Source organism: Mya arenaria, chromosome 5 (assembly GCF_026914265.1).
Source record: "Mya arenaria isolate MELC-2E11 chromosome 5, ASM2691426v1".
NCBI classification, from domain to species: domain Eukaryota; kingdom Metazoa; phylum Mollusca; class Bivalvia; order Myida; family Myidae; genus Mya; species Mya arenaria.
Window position 1 is genome coordinate 71,660,871 of NC_069126.1, and position 20,368 is coordinate 71,681,238.

Genomic DNA, 20,368 nt, shown 5'->3' on the forward strand with positions numbered 1-20,368 from the left:
ATATTAATTTTTAATTTTAGACAAGATGTTTAAAACTGACGACTACCATTTCTCAAGAGTGTGGGAATATCTCTGTTTTAAATGCAGCACCTATTGATTTACCGAACGAGTTCATACCATTAAATGACCACACAACCTGTGAAGACCCAAGCAAAACAGAACTGACAACAAGATCACAGGCATTGTCAGAGTGCTGGTTTAAGGAAAGATCAAAGGAGAGGTATCTGGAGAAATATCCATCACGGCATTTCCATGAAGTCGGATTCATTATAAATAATGAGTTTTCCTTTCTAGGAGCAACTCCTGACGGGAAGTTGTGTGACACAGGTATGTGTGATATAGTGGAAATAAAATGCCCATTTTTGGCCAAATTTGGTTGCAATTTAAAAAAAAAATCATGAGTATTACGCTCAAGTGCAAGGACATTCATGATTGGTTGTTATTTTTGTAAGTTCATTGTTTACACACAATAAGACATGCATGTTGATCGTATTAAACCGGACATACCTTTTATGACGGTAATGTTGAATAAATTGGCAGAATTTTACCAAAAACATGCATTAATCTACATAAGTTCCAAATAGTAACACTGTATTTACTTACTTGGACATTCGGTCTGTGTTTCTACTCCCGGAATAGTGTCTGCAGAATCCTGGACCAGCTTTTTTTTGGTTTTCTGTGAAATAAAATGTTCTAATGTTGATATATTTATATGCAAATTTACACGAAATGTTTGTATTAAAATATATGTAACTATAATGTTTTCGTTTTGTATTGAAAAAGGAACAGTGGCATTTTAAAAATGAGTAGAAGCCTACAAAATAATATAGTTTAAATTTTGCAATTTATCCTGCACGGTACATGTTGTTTAAGTATTTCGCACACTCCATAAAGATAAATACAACTTAAACTGCCATTATTTTCCTTTCCAAGTGACTGCTTTGTGGGGAGTTTTCTTGAAGGTATTGTTCTCGAACCATCAGCTGATAATGGGTCAGGATACTCTTTAGATGGTCCATTTCCTCCATGAAAGTGCATAGATGTGCATAATAATAAAAATTAATTAGTGTGACAAGACTCCACAATGCCAGTCAATATTATATTATACAATAAAACAGTAGTTTAAACTGGGCACATCCATAACCTGATGAAACATGTTTGAGGTTTCAACTAGCATGATAATGGAGGTCAATACCTTGAACACATGAAAGTAAACAATATAAACATTTGCAGAATTCAGAATTATAATTGTATTTTTGATCGTTTTATGATAAAATCACATTTAAATATACTAAACTTCGAGCAGACAGCTTTTGCTGGTTTATCCTGTTTACATTCAGTTGATCGTGTGGCCGTCCACAGGCTTTAATCCAACGTTCGCACTTCTCAACGTCGGATTTCGGGGTCGGAAATCGTATAAATCGGCCCCCATTTAGTCTCTCCGGACACCTTTTATCCGCATTGCATGTTCCCCATGCGCATCGCTGAACAATTTTCACGAATAATTAAAAAAAATCAATTTTATGTCCGGTTGTAAACAGTCATCGCTGCTTTGTACGTGGGTAAAGATGGCGGACGGGACGCGGTGAATAATTTGCACATTTTTCATTGGTCAATAACTATTTGTTTGATTGACAGGTCGGATAGATGTATTGACTGACAAAACCTCGTTTTAATGAATATGCATGAGGCAGGAGAGACAACTCTTCATTCGATGAATTCGCATGTCACACTCAAATATTGTTCAATAATTTTACAGTGGCAGTAGCCTCATTGGCATTGTAGTCTTGACTACTGCCAACTATTATTGTACTGAGAAGGCGGACCCGGTTCAAATCCGGCTTTTGTCATAATGTTTTTCAACTGTAAATAATCTGGTTCTTTGCGGAAATATAATTTCCTACGTTTGAGTAAAACAAATTAAAAGGAAATTAAGTGACGTTAAAATAAGCACGAGTGATACATACGCACGAGTATTTCGTGCGCAAATGAATGTAAAGGCTTTCAGCATTCAGACCGTTTTTACTGACGAAGTGACCGGACAAAGCATGGTTTTTAAACTGTAGGCCGCTAGGCCTGCAGACTTTTATAACCGTATCTCGGAAATCGCATCGGCAGATCGACATAATATTTTTAACTTTTGGCGAATTAATGCACGCACGGGCGTATCAACACCAGCGCGGTTAGAACTGCGGTGGTCACCGACCTAATTCCTTAACATTTACATCGAAACTACATAGTAAACAATCTGCTCTAACAGCTACGGACAGCGTTCTGCATATAAGCTTGCTATAAATAGCGCTGTAATGAGCTTTCAATCTACGTTATGCGGTTAACATAATGCGAATAAGCTGCGTTTTGCGTAATGTAATGCAATTGCTAAACGCAATATAAAAAGCAGAATCCGCAAATAGTTTCAAAATGAACCCGCACTAATGAAATAAATACATGTATTATATACCTGTGTTTAGATTTTGCTTCGGCCGAAGACCGATAATATCTACATGTGGTTAAGAATAGAATGTAGGTCATCGCATTCGGACAGGTTCATTTCTCGGAAATATACTCTGAGGAGTCATTAACACCCGGAAAAAATATGGATCGTATTATGATACAATTAAATGTTAATTAGGCGTAAAATATCAATTCATAATGTTTTAAATGAAATAATATTACTATATTTTATCCTACAGTCAGTTTTATGGTGATAACAGTTCATTCATAAGTATATTTACTATGCTTTAAATTGCCTAAATCAGCTATTATTTGAATTAAGTTCACTCATAATCTGTAACCAGTGAGTAAATGTTTTTTTTGTAAGGCATCAATAAATGGAGGAATTTATTTTTGCCACTTATATATTAGGTGCTTCTAGTTTTACTTAGAAAGTGAGTGTTTCGTTGATGTACTATTAAAAAATATTAAGGTGACCTTTTTTATTTGTCTTTTGCGAGAAACCTGAAGGAGAACGATGCAAAACAATGAGGTCGGGGCTACACGGATTCCGCGGGTCCACCATGTGGCTGTGAACACATGCCGTGGTCAAGCTGAAACACCTCAATGCAGTTGTTCTTCGTTGACGTCACTTCCTGTTCAAGTGGCGCGCTTCTGGTGGTTTTCCGCCGCCTGCTGTGGTTTTATCTGTTACAATATCACCCGTCAGCGTCATCTCTAGTTGTGTCCATATAGTCAACATATAACGATAAGTGTTATAAATGACATTTCTCTGAATTGAACGAGAGATATTTGAAGCAACGCTGAATACTTCTGGATTTTGGTGTTTAGATGATTTAAAGTTCAGATTGTTGGCAGTGAAATTAGTAATTTTAAAGAATACTCATTCAATTATATCATAAGTTGAGTTGTTAAAAAACTGCGATATAAGTAAAACTGTTTATGGGAAATTCAGTGATTTGTTCTGTGATTTTTTATAAAAACAGAATTGTTTATATACTTGTTTTTATAATTGAACAAGTACATTTAGCTCGGCTGTCATTATAATTGCTAGGCAGATGAGTTACCTCTTTTGATTGACAAGCCATTAATATATGTTTATCTTAGACACAATTTGGATTTGTGGATTGTGTTTAGTTATGAAACAGTTTGAATGCATGTGATCATTTCTTATGATATTGCCATTCATTGGATGTGAATGTGGTTGGTTGGTTGGTTTGATTTGCTAACAGTGAAAATGTGTTACACATCTTGCAGAAATAATATTGGATATTTTGGTTCAGAAGAATTAAAATTCAGAATGTTGGAATTAAAATAAGCTTTTTAGAATACTAATTTGATTATATCATATAAATTAAGTTTCTAATAATCTGAGAAATAAATATTTTATAAAACTTTTTATGCAAGATTCAGTGATTTGTTCTGTATTTGCTTATAAATACAGATATTGTGTTTATAATTGAACAAGTACACTTGGCTTGGCTGCCATTATAATTGCTAGAACAATCAGTAGCATGTCTTGGCTGACAAGCCATTATAATATGTTTTCCTTAGAAATTTGTGGAGTGTGTTTAGTTCTGTAACAAATTGAATGCATCTGATTATTTGTAGCTCGCTTATTCTAGGAATAAGAAGAGCTATACTACTCACCCAAGCGTCGGCGTTGGCGTCGGCGTCACACATCGGTTAAGGTTTTGCATGCAAGCAGCTTTAAGTCATTATCTCAGTAAATACATAAGGTATTGCATTGAAACTTTAGATATGTATTTCCAACTATCTAACCTACTTAATTAATGAAGTTAGATAACACTTATTTGAATTTAATGCACATAATGGGCCTTTATTATTTGACTTAGAAATTTTGGTTAAGGTTTTGCATAATTAGGTTAATATCTCAGCAACTACTTGATATTTTGCATTGAGACTTTATACAATGGTACTTAACCATCCAACCATCCTAATTAACCAAGTAATATAACTCTAGTTTGCATTTAATGCAAATAATGACCCTTCATAATTCGACTTAGAAAATCAGGCTAAGGTTTTGCATGTAAGCACACATAGGTTAATATCTCAGCAACTACTTGATGTATTGCATTGAAGCTTTATACAATGGTACTCATCCAGTCTACTTAAATAACCAAGAAAGATAACTCTAGTTTGTATTAAATTCAAATTTTGGCCCTTTTTTATTCGACATTGAAATCTGAATACATTATGTTTTGCATTGAAACTTCATACACAGGCTCCTAACCATTCAACCTTCTTAATTAATCAGGAAAGATAACTCTATCTTGCATATTATTTCTTTTTTGCCCCTTTATTATTCGACTTAGAAATTCTGGTTAAGGTTTTGCATGTTAGCACAAATAGGTTAATATCACAGCAACTACTTCATGTATTGCATTTAGACTTCATACAATGGTACTAAACCACCCATTTTACTTGAAAAATTAAGTTAGATAACTGTATTTTGCAAAAACATAATGGCCCTGAAAGATTGGACTTAGAAATTCTGGTTAAAATTGTGCATGTTATAACATTCATGTAAATATCTCAGCAAATACATCATGTATTGCATTGAAATCTAATCTAATTTTACAGTGATCCTTGTTTCGCAAAATCTTTTCAATCCTTACACTGAAAAGCGGTATAATAGTCGAGCGCGCTGTCTCTGTGACAGCTCTTGTTCATGATACTGTTAAGATGTGTTATTTAAAGATTGTTGTACACAATTATGACAAATTTAATGTAGCTGAACTACAAAATGATTGCATTATTGATGAAAAATAAAGGAAGATAATGCGAAGATCACATGAGCGGCGTCGCTGATTCACGGCGGAAACGCCAGAGACGATTAAGTAATACTTAGATGACATGAAGTAAATTCTCATTGATTAAGAAGGGGCGGACTGAGTTTCAACCTCATTGATAACACATTGTCAATGATGCAGGGTGTGTGTATTGAATAAGTGGCAGAAGGTAGACTTTTAAACACGCACGACAGTTTTAATTCTTAATGGTTTAACTGACACTCTTATTCAAAATCACCACATACACATGCATAACAAACATACATTTTGACTGATAAACCTTTAACTACTTACTAAATAATGCATTTATGAAATTTATTTATGACTGATATCTGATTTTCACCGTGTATTTAATAGCAGAAAGCGAAAAAATGTATTAAATGATTGGTGAATGCTAGAAGATTTACTGTGGTCTTCTATAGTTTTATAAGGTAGAAATACCGTGTTTAATTCTTATTTCTGTTAAATTCAACTCGGTATCCTTCATAAGAATCATTGTTTTCGACAAATATTTATCATCTTTTGAATATTAAAACAATATTTTTAATTGTGGTAAATCTTATTTGGGAGTAGGAGTGCATCTTTAAGCTTAGCACTAAATGACTGCTATAAATCAAGGCTGTATTCTTATCATAGAATACGGTGGCTTCGCCAGAAACGAGTAAATATGCACCTATTGTTATAAAGTCATAAAAATCGGCATAATGATTAATGGTGGAATCGCCAGAGATGAATCATATTGTACACTGTATACGGTTGCATCACAAGTACTAGTTTATATGTAAATATTGTTATGAAGTAAGCGGCATTGCTGATTCATGGCGGAATCGCCAGAGATGTCATCACCAGTAGTAGTTTATATGTAAAATTGTTGTTTTATTGTTTCATACGAATGTAATTATTCTAAGTCATAAGCCATGAGTGTTAACCAAATTGATTAATATGAATAACTTATAAATGATGGTTTTGTAGAAACATATTTGTGTATACGTCTATTTTTTGCAAATGCACAAGGATGACACTTTACCAGAATACTTGGCGGGCTTAGTGGATCTTTTCCCTGACCTACTACAGAAGTGAATGGCAACAAATGTTATTCTTCATTACGGAAGTAGTTATATCTGTTAGAGAGTAGGATGTACTTTACGGTTAAGGGAGAAGAGATATTTTGCCTGCTAAAGTTTCACTATTGCAATACATTTATTTTCATTAATATGAAGTGCTAAAAGGGCAAGTGTGTAGTGACTTCTGGTGGTTTCATCTGTATCGGCTTTAGTACAGAAATTTTGAATGTTATGTTTTTGATACATATTTATCAAACAAGGACAAAGTTTACACATATAAGAGACAGTTAGATGGTTAACATAGCTAGAACTCATTTCATCTTCTGTAAAGTTTTACTGTTGAAAACACGATTTATTGATCTGAAATGAAAGATAAGTGTATCCCAATTTATAGTGTCTATACATGATTATGCTGTTTATTGAAATCTTATACGAATATATGAGATGAATTTATTCCGACATTTGCTACTCATGTTGACGATATTTAAAAATAAAGTGATCATTGATTAAGATCTGCTGGTGAAACGTCTGTTGTCAACAATGGAGTTAAGGACAGGAGTGAATTTAGTAAAAATAGATATCTGTAAAGGTTTCTTTAATATTTGTATTCGGCAATAAGTTTGTAAACAGAAGTTTAAAATGCCATTACCAATCAACAATGGGTATATTTGACAAAGATCTTAATATAAAGAATAATTGATAATTTATATCAGATTTCCTGTTCTTTTAATTTCATCGGTTTCCCAAGTGCTTCTCTGTGACCTCCAAAATAAAAATATTGAAAAGTATTGTTTTTGTTGTTTTCTATAGGAGGGTAAAGAATGTTATTCAGGGAAATATAATTTCCTACGTTAAAGTAAAACGAATTAGGAGGAATTATTTCCCCTTGTTTACAATGGAATAACCGTCAGGTGGCGTTTAATAAGCACGAGTGATATATACGCACGAGTATTTTGTGCGCATATGAATGTAAAGGTATTTAGCTTTGGGAAACCGATACGTTCACATAGATTCAATTGATTGTTAAAATTTTATAAACAAATGTTTATTGTGAAAGTTTTCTGTTATTATGCAATTTCATCATATGAATTATCTTTTTGTTTTCGATCGTCTACAAAGAACATAGCGATGTAATATACACTTGTACAACTTGATATTGTACTTATACATGAATCATGTAAATTATGTATTTTCTATACATCATTGTTAGGTAGCTTATAAGTGATGCGGCCCGACATATATTGGCACAAGACAAATCCTGTAAAATTGGATGCCAAACGGGCAGAGGTTTCTTTCTCCATTTTTGTCAGGCATGTTGTTATCTAGGCATACTTTGTTCATGTTGCAAGTTCATGCTGTATGTGTAAATCGGTTTCCCAAGTGCTTATCTAAGACTTCCAAAATAATAATTTTGAAATGTATTGGTTTTGTTGTTTTCTATAGGAGGTTATAGAATGGTATTCAGGGAACCAATGAGACTGCCCCATTAATTATTCATGATTACGAGATTTTCCAAGCCAAATTACCCACGGTACACAACGAATCATAGCGTAGTGTGTATCGTGGGTATCCGACGATGTTTAAATCTTAACAAGGCTTAGTTTCATATTGAACATTTTGCAACAGTTTGTCTTTGTGTTGTGTTATTTGTAACATACAAAGACTGAAATATATTCTTACCTAGATTTACCTTTTCGCAGATGTAGTATCTAAGTTGCATGGCTACAAATAGTTCATTTAACAAGTACAATAAATAATCCTTCAATCGTTAGAGTAAGGGATCATTTAGTTTCATAAACATTATTATTTGAATAAATAATTTGACACTATTTTTCTTCATATTTAGGTGAATTTTTAAGAAAAAAGTCCATTACTCTTGTTTGTAGTATTTTTCTGTGCAATCATTATTGTGTTGTGATAAATTTTATTTTAAGACCGTAGAGACATATATTCTTTATATCTTACACCATTCCTACTCTAAATGTTCCTGAACAGTTGCAGAACAATTCATGTACAGTTCGGGTACCACTTTCAAGAACAAAACAACAATAATTATTTTAAAAAAACTGCTCATGACTATATTACGAGAGAAAACTAACTTAGCATCTGCATGGTATGTAAAAATGTTTTTAAGTAGTGTCTTGAAACTCATGATACACATGTGTAAATTGTCATTGGTAATAAGTAAGCAAATTTCATGTAACTGTTTAAAAAAAACTTTAAAGAGTCTGTAACATTAGACTACTCATACAGAATCCCGGTTGCTTCCCAACATTGGTTACATCTAAGTATAAAGCCGAAGACGCTGACAACGACACCAAGGCTATGACAATAATTATACTGTTCCATAAAAACAAAACATTGACTTGTGCAGATACTGTTAAACAATTAAAGTGGTTGAAATAACATTCTCTTAGAAATGAACAATCAGACAAAGCATAAAATCAATCAATTTAATAATGGATAACATTTAGTACTTGAGAGCTACACTTGTTTTCTGTTCCTTGAACCTAGATTGAAGGTTGTAAATGAGTTCGAACTACAGTAGATCACAGGAGCCATTAAAGTAAGGATTTCACTCGCTCTGTATTCTCGGTAACTGATAATTATTCATGTTTTTTACATTCATAAGAATGTTGCAAATATGTTTAACATCCTGTTTTAGGAAGAGAACATGCATTTGTTAGGTCGATGAAAGTTTATTTTTTACTTTTCATCTGTAACAAAATCGGTTTAAGGATCTTTGTGTCCCACAAACGCTTTCCAAATCGATTTCTCAACTTGCGTACGTATTAAACGCTTATCTTTTCTAAATAAACTTATTATTATGTTTAAATAAATCGTATTAAAACGATCGTTTAACTCTTCTTGACCCACGGGAATTCGTTTGTAATAAGATCGAATAGTATCAGTGTGTGTATACCACGTGATAAGTGACGTCATGATTCTTCGTCGGACGGCAGTATTTTGCTTCGGATAAGAACGAAAATTAAAGGTAACTTTTTTATTTCTTTATCATTTTTATTGAAACATAGCTCAGTCTATGACGCTAATAGTGCCCTACCTCCGATTTTTTTTACCAGAGTTTGATTAGTGATTTAGTTTTTCCAAACACTTCGACAAACCTGTTCAGAATTTACTTTATGACAGTGCTCCGTCAGACGGCCTTTCTATTTTCTTATTGTTTTCATTGTTTTGAATGCTTGTGTATCGTATATTGCAAATGAACATTAACTTTGGTTTTTCCAAACATAATAGTGATAGTTTTGTTTTATAAGCATTGAATTTGGCAAGAATCGAAGTGATTTTAGAAAAATGCTACGTCGGACGGCTATTTAGCAAAATACTACGTCAGACGGCAGTTTTTAGTAATAGTAACAGACTGTTGAAAGTGGCTGAAATATAGTTCTGAAAATATTACAAAGTGTTCGGAAAGACCCTGCCTTAAGTGTCTTTACATTTTGCATTGACTGCTTTATTTGCGTACATTGCAGAATGACCAAGCAAAAATCCAGGCTCACCCTAGGGATAAAAGAAACGTACGACAAGCAAACTGAAGCCCATTTCACATTGGTTAAATGCAACGGTAAATAATTTGTCATGCTATTCACCAAGACAGCCGCTAACGAAGAAATTTACTGCAACTAAAATACATGTATCTTCTCCAAAGAAGTCACTAACGAAATGCATAAACTCCAAATCTCCTGCAAAGTCGCCATTTAAATCACCCATGTCGAAAAAAATCAAACGATCATTGTTTTGTTCAAATGAGTTTAAACACGTATCCTGTGGTGTCGGTGCGTTTGAACTCTACATGGTGAACGTCCTCAGTGACGTTTATACATCAGACTTTGTATTGAATGACACAGGATTGTTAACAAACACTAACACATCTCTATTCGACAACGAAAACAGTACCATCCAGCCAGTAGAGAATAAAATTGATCAAGAATCAGAAATAGACGAAATGGTAAAGCTCGTGCCTGAAGTCATGAAACAGTTTGCTGATGTAGGAGTTAGCGCTAAGATGCTTGCTTTCTTTGCTCTAGTCCACTCCGGAAAATTTCCGTTGGATAACATTGCTTTTGGGTTATGGTTGGAGGTCGTTAAATGGTTCAGCACAGAGAATGTGGTTGATATGCGATACTCATCAATTATCAAAATGATCTGGAAACTTTGTTACTGCCATTTTGGTGGAAGGTTCATCAATTTCATGTTCATGCTGTCTGGTCAAATTGCTGCTGGAGATATCAACAGAGGAAATCTGCCAACTGGAACGTCAAACATTAACTTTGCCCATCCAAGTGTAAATGTTCTACGTAATCCAGACGAGGTTAACTTAAGTGAAGAAAACCCATCAAAGCCGGGAATCCTCGTTGATGTTTTAGAGACACTAGCTATTTCAATGAAGGACAAATCGTGTTGCATTACCTTTGATGGTAAAAATTTAAAACAAGGCTTGACAAAAACCGAAGGCGATATTGACCTACTCGGATTCGAGAAAAAATATTTCTCTGAAGGATAAGAGAGTATTGTGCGTGAGGATGTTAAACTCAATGAACGATATCATAGACAGTTTGAAGGAAGCTGAAAACATTAACTTGTGGTCTCTTGCCGATGAAAGAAAAACTGGCGTAAGAGAAATCTACAACAAGGGACTTAAAAACGTTTCAGAACACATCCTCATTGCCCGATATCTCAGAAAGAAAAAAGTATATGGAAAGGAAATAACTCATAGAACGAGGGGGTGTCGGCAATTGGAAATACGGCAAATTTGCCTTTGCAATTAGTAGCATAATTGCATTTATCCATGACATTGATATAATTTGACATTGCATATAACGTTATCACCTATGTGTCGAGATGTATTTGCTATCTTCATGGATCGGCTGTAATCGAAGGAGATGCAATAAATTTGTTTCAGACTTAGACCGCAGCCTACCGTGGTATTGACTGTAATGTTGATAAAAATGATACTCGTCAGATAAAACAGAGGTTGGAAAAATGGTCTTCTGCAAGAAAAGAGGCTAAAGTGACAGGAAGCTCGATTTATAGATCAATTGGATTAGAAGGACTGAAACAACAGAAAGAATACTTTGATAAAGGTGTGTGGACTCTCGGAAAAAGAACATTCAGAGAAAGTGAAACAATTCATGGAACATGGAACACAAAACGAGCCAAATGCAAGGGCTACAACTGTAGGAAAAATAGTACCATTGCTTTATCCCAACTCCATTGTTTTTTGAAGAGGGCTATATTGAATACGGTGTATATGAAACCAATTCTGATAGTTTCATCAGACGGTAGCGTGAGAACAAAAGGGTCAGAAATAGAAGAACAGAAAACAATTGCAGCAATAGAATTAAAATGTCCAGTGCTTGATGTCCATCAGCAGTTACCAGCACGATATCTATTACAGTGTCTGGCAAAAATAGAAGTATTAGAAGTTGATCAACTGATCTATGTTAGCTGGATATATGATATCAGCACTGTTTTTGTTGTTAAGAGAAACAAACAGTTATTTTAAAAGGCATATGACATTACAAAGCAAATGTATTTGACAGAAACACCAAAGCGACCAACTAAAGTTCAAGATGATGTGAAAGCTCTACAGAATAAATAAAACAAGCCTGTTAAATCCGATAAAGTAGTTGAATTCAAAACAATAGTCTGTTCAATGAAACACACTGACACTATTACCGATGAATCTAAGACAACTATGGATGAGTTTTGCACTTTATGTCTAGTGCCAATGATAGAAGAGTTGGTTGGTGTGTATATGAAGTTCATCGATCTAACACGGCACCAAGCAACAGAAGCCGTATTTTTCCTTTGCTGTGACTTGGATATTAAATGGGATGAACAAAGCGTTAGAAGTGCTCCAATATGTTGGTTTCCTCGCTCGTTTCCTCGATACCCGCTAGATACCGAACCAGTGCGAGACATAATGGAAGCAGTATTCGATCTCTGTAGAGAAAAGGGGCTTCACGTTCCTTTCATCTCATTTGACGGACAATGGCATAATATACATGTACCGAACTGAATGGGAAAACCAATGACACTGTATCAACTTCAACGAGATGTGTGAAAGAAGGTGGGAGGCATGACAAAGGCACGCAGTATTAAAGCGCTTTATGGTACATAGTAGCTGTTGAAGAAGTAAATGAAATTAACAAGAAAGTTCCTCGAAGCAGGAAAGCCATAATTACATAATATGGTGTTCACTTATCATCATTTTCCCCACGGATCTTACAGCAGCGAAAATTAGATAGCCAAAAACAGACAGAGATGGAAAAGGAAAAGGCGAATGAAAATTTTGACATTGATAATGTACAAGAACTGATGGAAGAAGCAAATACAGAAATAGTTGCCATTAATGAAATAGAGTTGTTAGTTCAAATTGACAAAACTATTTTTTCAGATTCCTTTATAGAGGTGATGAACGTATGAATAAAGGTACGGAAACGGTGATATCAATTTCTGAAGATGACGCGTCGAAAATTCTTGAAATGTTGAAAGCTGATGACAAAAGGAATAATAAAGCGCAGTGGAACAGTAAAAGATCGACTGATGTATTAAGCCTGATAGCGACTACCGCATCAATGAAGACGTTAAGAGATGTTGAAATTCGAATCATTGTTCGTTATATCAATGGCACAAAGGTTACCAAAGCGATCAAAGAAAGTTCTTCAAAACAGGCAAAGCTTTCTGAGCTTTAAACATGTCTCGGTTTGAATGACGGAAATGCCCCAACGACCCAAAGTCGGAAAAAGAGACTTACGCAAGTCAAATCGTTGTCAGAGTTGGCATTTAAACAAGTGTCCAAATGGAAAAGGTCAGAGCTAAATATTGTTTATGCTGAATATATGTGGCCAAATGAAGTGAAGGTTTGGAGACAAAACCTACCTAGATTCGAAGAAGAGCAAGGCAGTGACCAAAATCCTGTAGAGTTTTGGTTTTATTACCATGTGAATTGAAAGTGCGAACAGGAAACAACTCGAAGTAAGCTGTATTGATTCGTCCCACCTGCTTGCACGAACGAGATGGAAGTGTTGCAGAGGTGGTCTCTAACAATTATCAAACTCTGTCTGGAGAAAAGTTGTAAAATCAGGTCGAACCTCTCTATCGTTAAGCATGGTTGATGCGTTTCTTGAGCCAATGTCGGTGTCTGTTGCCGTCTCACACTTTACGGAAGAGGTGGAATATGAAATGAGGCAGAATGGCGATGTGTAATCAGCAGATCTGTGTCATGATATTAGGCAATGGTGGTTTGCTGAGGACAATCCGGGAATACCTGCATATACTAGAATCACAATGAGAGCTGCGTTAAGAAACAGATTACTCAGTTATACCAATTTTGGTCATTTCCCGCCATTGCTAATGTATGTGAATGGGTGGCAGTCGCAGTTATGGGAGGCGCTTCTGGCAAATATTGATTCCCAAATGCTTCTGTATGCACTCAGTCAGTGTCGCATACAACGCGAGGGTATTTAGCTGCATGATTATCGAAACATTCTTTGCTGGGCTTACGATGTATGTCCGTAGAGATCAAGGAACAGTAACCACCAGCGAGTTCGGACAGTTCATGAAAAGAACGTATGAGGCCCTGAACATGCGTTTGGATCCAAACAGGTATATACGTTTTAAATTTCCTGAAATAACTTTCTAATGATATAAACATGCATACATGTAATTTTATTTTAATGCCGCAAGATCATTAAAAGCATTTATTATGTTTGCAAATATATCTTGCCGTTAAAAAACATCGCATTTGTTTTACAGATCGTTCCACTACCGCACCAGTCGATAGACCGCCTACAATCTGGTTGACAAAACCCATAAAGCAGACGATTCGGCTGTGACGTTAACTGATACACATACTGCAGATCAATCACCATTAGGATTACGCATCAGGTAAACCAGATTTACGTAGCATTTTAAGGTCTCAATTACCCATTTTTAAAAGTTAACCCTATGGTAAGTTCAGTTGTGGTTAATGACAAGATTATGAATAGAAACCGCGTTTTTATCAACTGTGTTGCCATTTACTAAGAAAGTTCAACAATAACTAAAAATAAAATACTTAGTCATATTACGGATCGTATTATATACTTCCTAATGATCTCTCTTATTTGTTGTAAAATCGATTAACCGTGACATATCATATTATTAAAGCTTTTAACTGGTAATGTAAAATAAGTGTAAAACAAATCTCTTTTTTTGCTATAAACAAATCTCTTTATTTTGCTGCTTCCAACAATTGCATTTCTCTTTACGAAGAATCTGGTGTCATATATTACCAAATGAAATTTAAAATACAATTTGATTCAGAAGATAATGAATAAAGAGATGTTTGTAGTAACTAGTTAGCTGCACCAAGTCGATAGACGACTATGTAATCCCAGCCGGTTCCCACCACTTCCTTCTATTCCTACTTTTTTTTAAATAATAATTGCAGTGGCATTTACATTTCAGAGACCACCACTTCGACATGCCTGGGAGGGCTCGCGTAAAGGGTGACAAAAACTCATCCATCTGCACAGAAAGGAATGCAGTTAAGCTGGGTAACTCGGTGTGTACTGGGAAGGGGCAAGAAGGAACGTAGGCAATATGTTAGCCACGACGTGGATGGGGATCGATATAAAATTTTATGTAAACAGTAAAGAATAAAAAATAAATGTATACGATTTACAACCATTTTTGTCATTTTAAAACTAGACAATACACATCTTGTATATACCAAAATAACAACAAATCAATATCACAGTTTAACATGTGTACCTGCACATATAAAAATCACAGGAAATAAAAACATGGTTATAGTAAAAAGGTTAAATGATTTAAAGCTATCTATGTTGACAAAGTATTACACTTTAAATAGCATCCATTATAAATGACGAGTGTAATTGAAAAAAAAATAAAGTCAGCATGTTATAATGTTATCAGCACTGTCTTGAAATTACGCGAATAATATTGAACAATCACTAGTCACTGATGACTATCAGATTAAAAAGATTAACAGCATGAAACGGTTTTAAAATGGATCAACGGTTTTTGAAGAATATTCGCAAAGGACTTAAAAAGACTTCTGTATGCTTAAACGATCTAAATTATCCAATAAAATGCATGGTGGATAGTTAAAGAAAATAAAACACTGCATCTGCACACAATATGTAAAACACCAAAAAAAGTATATGAAAGTTATTGCAATGCAATGGTGTTCAAACAGCAAACATTCATTTAAATGATTCAAAACAGCCAGTTTACAATACAAGTAAGTAGAACATAACAGACAATTAACAGTTGTAAAAAGCGCTCAAAAATGTCGCTAAAGTTAACAGGCACTAATTAAAGGTTCTGATGTTTTTCACAGGTATCGAAATAAGATCATGACAAATACAATCGAAGATAATACAAGTTAAAGTATGAGAAGAAAAAAAGCCGTTAAGAAAACATGTTGACAATAGATGTCCCGTATATTAATTTAGACGTGCTCCCTTTTAAAGACAATTATTGGCTACTTTACCTTGAGAGAATGCTAATGCAGTTACATATTTCATATAAAATTTGTTTGCCCTGTTTCCCTTTTACGAGAGACAGAAAACTAACTCACGTTTGACATGATTTTACAAAAAAATAATTGATATGTTTTCTAATGTAATTATTAATTACAAAGCTTTAATAATTGTAGTGATTTAGTCATAACTTATTGTTCCCATAGAAACGACTTCTTAAAGCTGCACGCTCACAGATTGACCGTTTTGATAACTTTTTTTTATTTTATGTCTTGGAATAAACCAATCTTTGCATAAATATATGGTAACCAGTGAAATTTATGACTGGTGACAAAATATAAGATCGCACATTATATAATTTACGTTCGAAAATAAGTTGCTAAAAGCGTTACTAACGCGATACGAAAAAAAAAGTTTTTTGGCATAAAGTTTTCGAACGAAAATATGAAAAACTTCGATCTCATCCTTTGTCAGCAGTCTTATACCACTAGTTCTCAGACATTTACACGAAAATTGGATCTTTTTAAGACAAAAAATAAAAAAGTTGTCAACACTTTCAATATGTGAGAGTCACATGTCAGTTTGACACTTCCAGTCTCTCGTCTGGAGTGAGCCAGTAGATCTGTACTGGTAGCAAAATGCTTTCCACACGTGGAACACGTGTACTCCTTCTCGTTTATATGTACAATACATCTGGAAACAAACGAGATGGTTATAAATGTAAACTTGGTACTTTTCACAATATGTTTGTTTTGTTCAGTGGTCAAAATAATTATAAAATAAAGGCAAACTTCTGAACGTTCAAGGACAGTTGCTTAAATTATTACCGATTTCCTAGGATATACATGAATCAATAGTTCTCTCCTCTTTGTATTCATCTTTTATTACTATTTCGTCATGATATTAACTATAACTCAATAAATAAGAGTACCTGTGACGTCGGTGTTAATCCTTTGTAGGAAACACTGTCCCGCAGCAGGTGTTGACAACTTTTCTATGAAGCTTTTAATGCGAAACCATATTCCGCTTATACTTTAAAGAACAGCCGCACGTGTTCTTTTTGATTCCACATCGCCAATTACTTCTGAAAGTCGGTTTATATTATATGCTTTAATAACAATATATTATACTAAAAGCATTAGTCATGCAAATATTAAAAAACTGCCGTCTGACGTAGCATTTTGCTAAATAGCCGTCCGACGTAGCATTTTTCTAAAATCACTTCGATTCTTGCCAAATTCAATGCTTATAAAACAAAACTATTACTATTATGTTTGGAAAAACCAAAATTAATGTTCATTTGCAATATCCGATAAACAAGCATTCAAAACAATGGAAACAATAAGAAAATAGAAAAAGGCCGTCTGACGGAGCACTGTCAAAAAGTAAATTCTGAATAGGTTTGTCGAAGTGTTTGGAAAAACTAAATCACTAATCAAACTCTGGTAGAAAAAAGGAAGTAGGGCACTATTAGCGTCGTACACTGAGCTATGTTTCAATAAAAATGATAAAGAAATAAAAAAAAATCCGTTGATTTTCGTTCTTATCCGAAGCAAAATACTGCCGTCCGACGAAGCATTATGTCGTCACTTATCACGTGCTCTACACAATCTGATGTATGTATTCTGCATTTTATACGAAAATACATTCAAATATGTTTGTTTGACAGTTGAATATTGTAACGACCTACAAAGTCAAGGCAACAAGCCAGGTAAATATAGAAACACAACGAACACAGAGTTGCAAGATTGAAGGTTTATACATGTTCCATTCTGTACATCAAACACATGTATAAGTATACTCATCGTCGGATACCACCGATAACACTACGCTATGCTTCATCGTGTACAGTGGGCAATTTGCCTTGCAAAATCTCGTAATCATGAATAATAAATGAAGCAGTTTCATTGGTTCCGCATAGTACCAGATTATTTACGGTTAAATTATATTCTGGCGAATACCGGAGTTGAACCGGGTCCGCCTTCTCAATACAATAATAATTGGCAGTAGCCAAGACCACACGGTCACGGAGGCTACTGTCATTGTACGGTTATTGAACAATATTTGAGTGTTACATGCGAATTCATTGGATGAAGAGTTGTCTCTCCTGCCTCATGCATATTCATTAAACAAGATTTTGTCAATCAATTGTCCCAAGGTATGTATGAAGTGTAACGGAAGAAAGTACCGTGGTTGCCGACGATGAATTATACTAAAACAGCTGTAGTTGTTTGGGCTGTAACGAGCAATGGTAATTTATGTATGCGAAACTATTATACCAATCAGATTTACAGGTACTTTTTATCTAACATCAAAAGCCAAGCTGCTGAGTGGGTATGTAGGCTTATGTATAATGCTTGCACTCGGGAAAGGCCCATTTAAGGAGTGCTTTAATAAGATTGCTACTCATTTTTGGTTGTTGGAGCATATTGTACAGACAGAATGTGACCCTATTTAGGGTTCACCAGTGTTTAGCACCGTCACACTTGACACCCATTTAACGTTCCTTTCGGTAGGCTATAAGTATTTTAGAGGTACGGCGGGGAATCCAACCGGCAACCCCTGGATTGAAGGTGTGTTACTAGTAGACCACGAATCCACCAAAATCCGCTGCTGTTCCCGAAAGAAACGATGTTTACATAGTAAACGGGAGATGCCCACGTGATTCAAACTGACCAATGGCGGCCGTACCGATGACCGCTCGACCAATCAACGAAGGCCAAGAGAAGCACCCTGGCAGAACAGATGGAATGACTATTTAATCAATAGTTTATTAGCAAAAACATTCAAGTTCATCGCTTGTATATCTGGTGGTTACATTTACATACACACATTGATAGAGCATGATCATATGATGGCAGACAATTTACTATATTAACACTATGATAATTCTATGATAATTCAAGAAATCAATTAAAAGTTGATTATTTCAATCGAATCTTGTTACTACGCTTTAACACTGACCTCACGACTCAATGCTACTAAACAGCATTTATAAAGCTTATCTTATAATTGAATAATATTACTAGAATGATCTCCCTCGTTATATTGTATGCGGTCAGGCAATTAGTTTGACAAAAGCGGGTATGTTTGTGATTATTGAAAATCGTGGTAAGGCCAATGTTCAGCCAACCATAGGGTGGTACTTCTAGTACCTACCGGGCGTCCTGCAGACATGATCGTTTGTTAACTAAGATAAAATAAAACTTCAAAACACATAATCGAGCAATAACGAAGTTGGTCAAAATGTAAATAATTATTATAGAACAAGTTTGGATAAATAATGTTTATTAAGAAGATGATAAAACAGTTATACTTAGCAAGTTAAATTCATTCAATACATATATACGTAAGGTGGCTGGAGAGTGAGTAACCGGTATGATAGGGCCATTACAATCTGAAACACTATATATGTTTGCATAAAATAAAATCTGGAACAAATTCTCTCGCACAGATACTTTCCATTGACTTGAACACAAGTCTATTTTGTATGTTCCGTAAACGATTTGAAACTAAGATACATGATTGAGGTCATTACTTTGAACAGATTGACGTCAACTATATCCTTAAAATGTTAACAAAAAAATGCTACATCATTTTAGACTAAAATGGCTTGAGAAAGGTCTTGATTGTAGACGCCTGATTCACATTCCTTTAGAAATTTTTATGCGAGTAATATAATAACGGACTGACTTATATTTCCAGCTTTAGCGGCTATGTAAATGAAATGAATATATCAGAACAGAGATGTCGAAAACAGCTTAACAATAGCAAGTAACTTAACCGAATCAACACAATGGATAACGCGTATGTAGCAATTGTCGACAACATACACAACTTTAAATTCAAGTTAAAGATATTTGACGTTTAAAACACCTAATTATGAAACACAACTCTTTCCTCCTAAAACCATTGAAGGAAATTCTTTGATATATATATATAATATAATAAATCCTAAATGGAATATATACATCAATGTTTCACTTTTCTTTGTGTTACATATTAAATCCTATTCTCAAACAGTATCATTCTTAAAGCATTCAGAGAAACTGTGTTTTGAATTTGTTAATAAATTTGCTCTGTGGAAAGTGTCTATGTGTTTATGTGTTAATTTTCTGTCTTGCTAGGAGTGTCGTCATCACTGTCTGGCAGCGGCTCAGCCCGTTTAGTAAGATCGACGTCCGCATACATAGTCATATCATCTAGGCCGTGTATTACTAGCTTCGTTTGACCCTTCGGGGGTTTGGCAAACTCCAAATCAGCATAGATCAGTCCACCTTTGTTCACGTTCTTCTAAAAAATATTGTATTTATTGTGCATTTAATCAAAAGGATTCAAAGAATGTTAAAATTATACCTGTGTCGTTCAGAAAAAAAATGTTGGCCGATTGATATCAACAAAATATTTATATTGTCTAGCAAGGCTTGTCCATCCAAAGAATTTCTATTTATTTTTCACTTTAAAACAAAGTCATACTGGCATGTCTTGAATAATCTACCGCTTGTGTACATATCTCTGTAAG

The 20,368-nt window shown here is 34.6% G+C and overlaps 1 protein-coding gene across 2 annotated transcripts in view; it reads right to left on the reverse strand.

The window, feature by feature from the left end:
- Positions 1-18,605: 18,605 nt before the first annotated feature.
- LOC128234399 (nephrin-like) overlaps positions 18,606-20,368 on the reverse strand; it is a 55,538-nt gene continuing 53,775 nt past the window's right edge. The window contains exon 14 of one of the 2 annotated variants that reach the window (XM_052948615.1): positions 18,606-20,139. In XM_052948615.1, coding sequence (XP_052804575.1) covers positions 19,954-20,139 — 186 coding nt within the window. In that variant the 3' untranslated portion in view covers positions 18,606-19,953. The remainder of the gene's footprint in view (positions 20,140-20,368) is intronic. The other variant, XM_052948614.1, reaches the window with a different exon arrangement.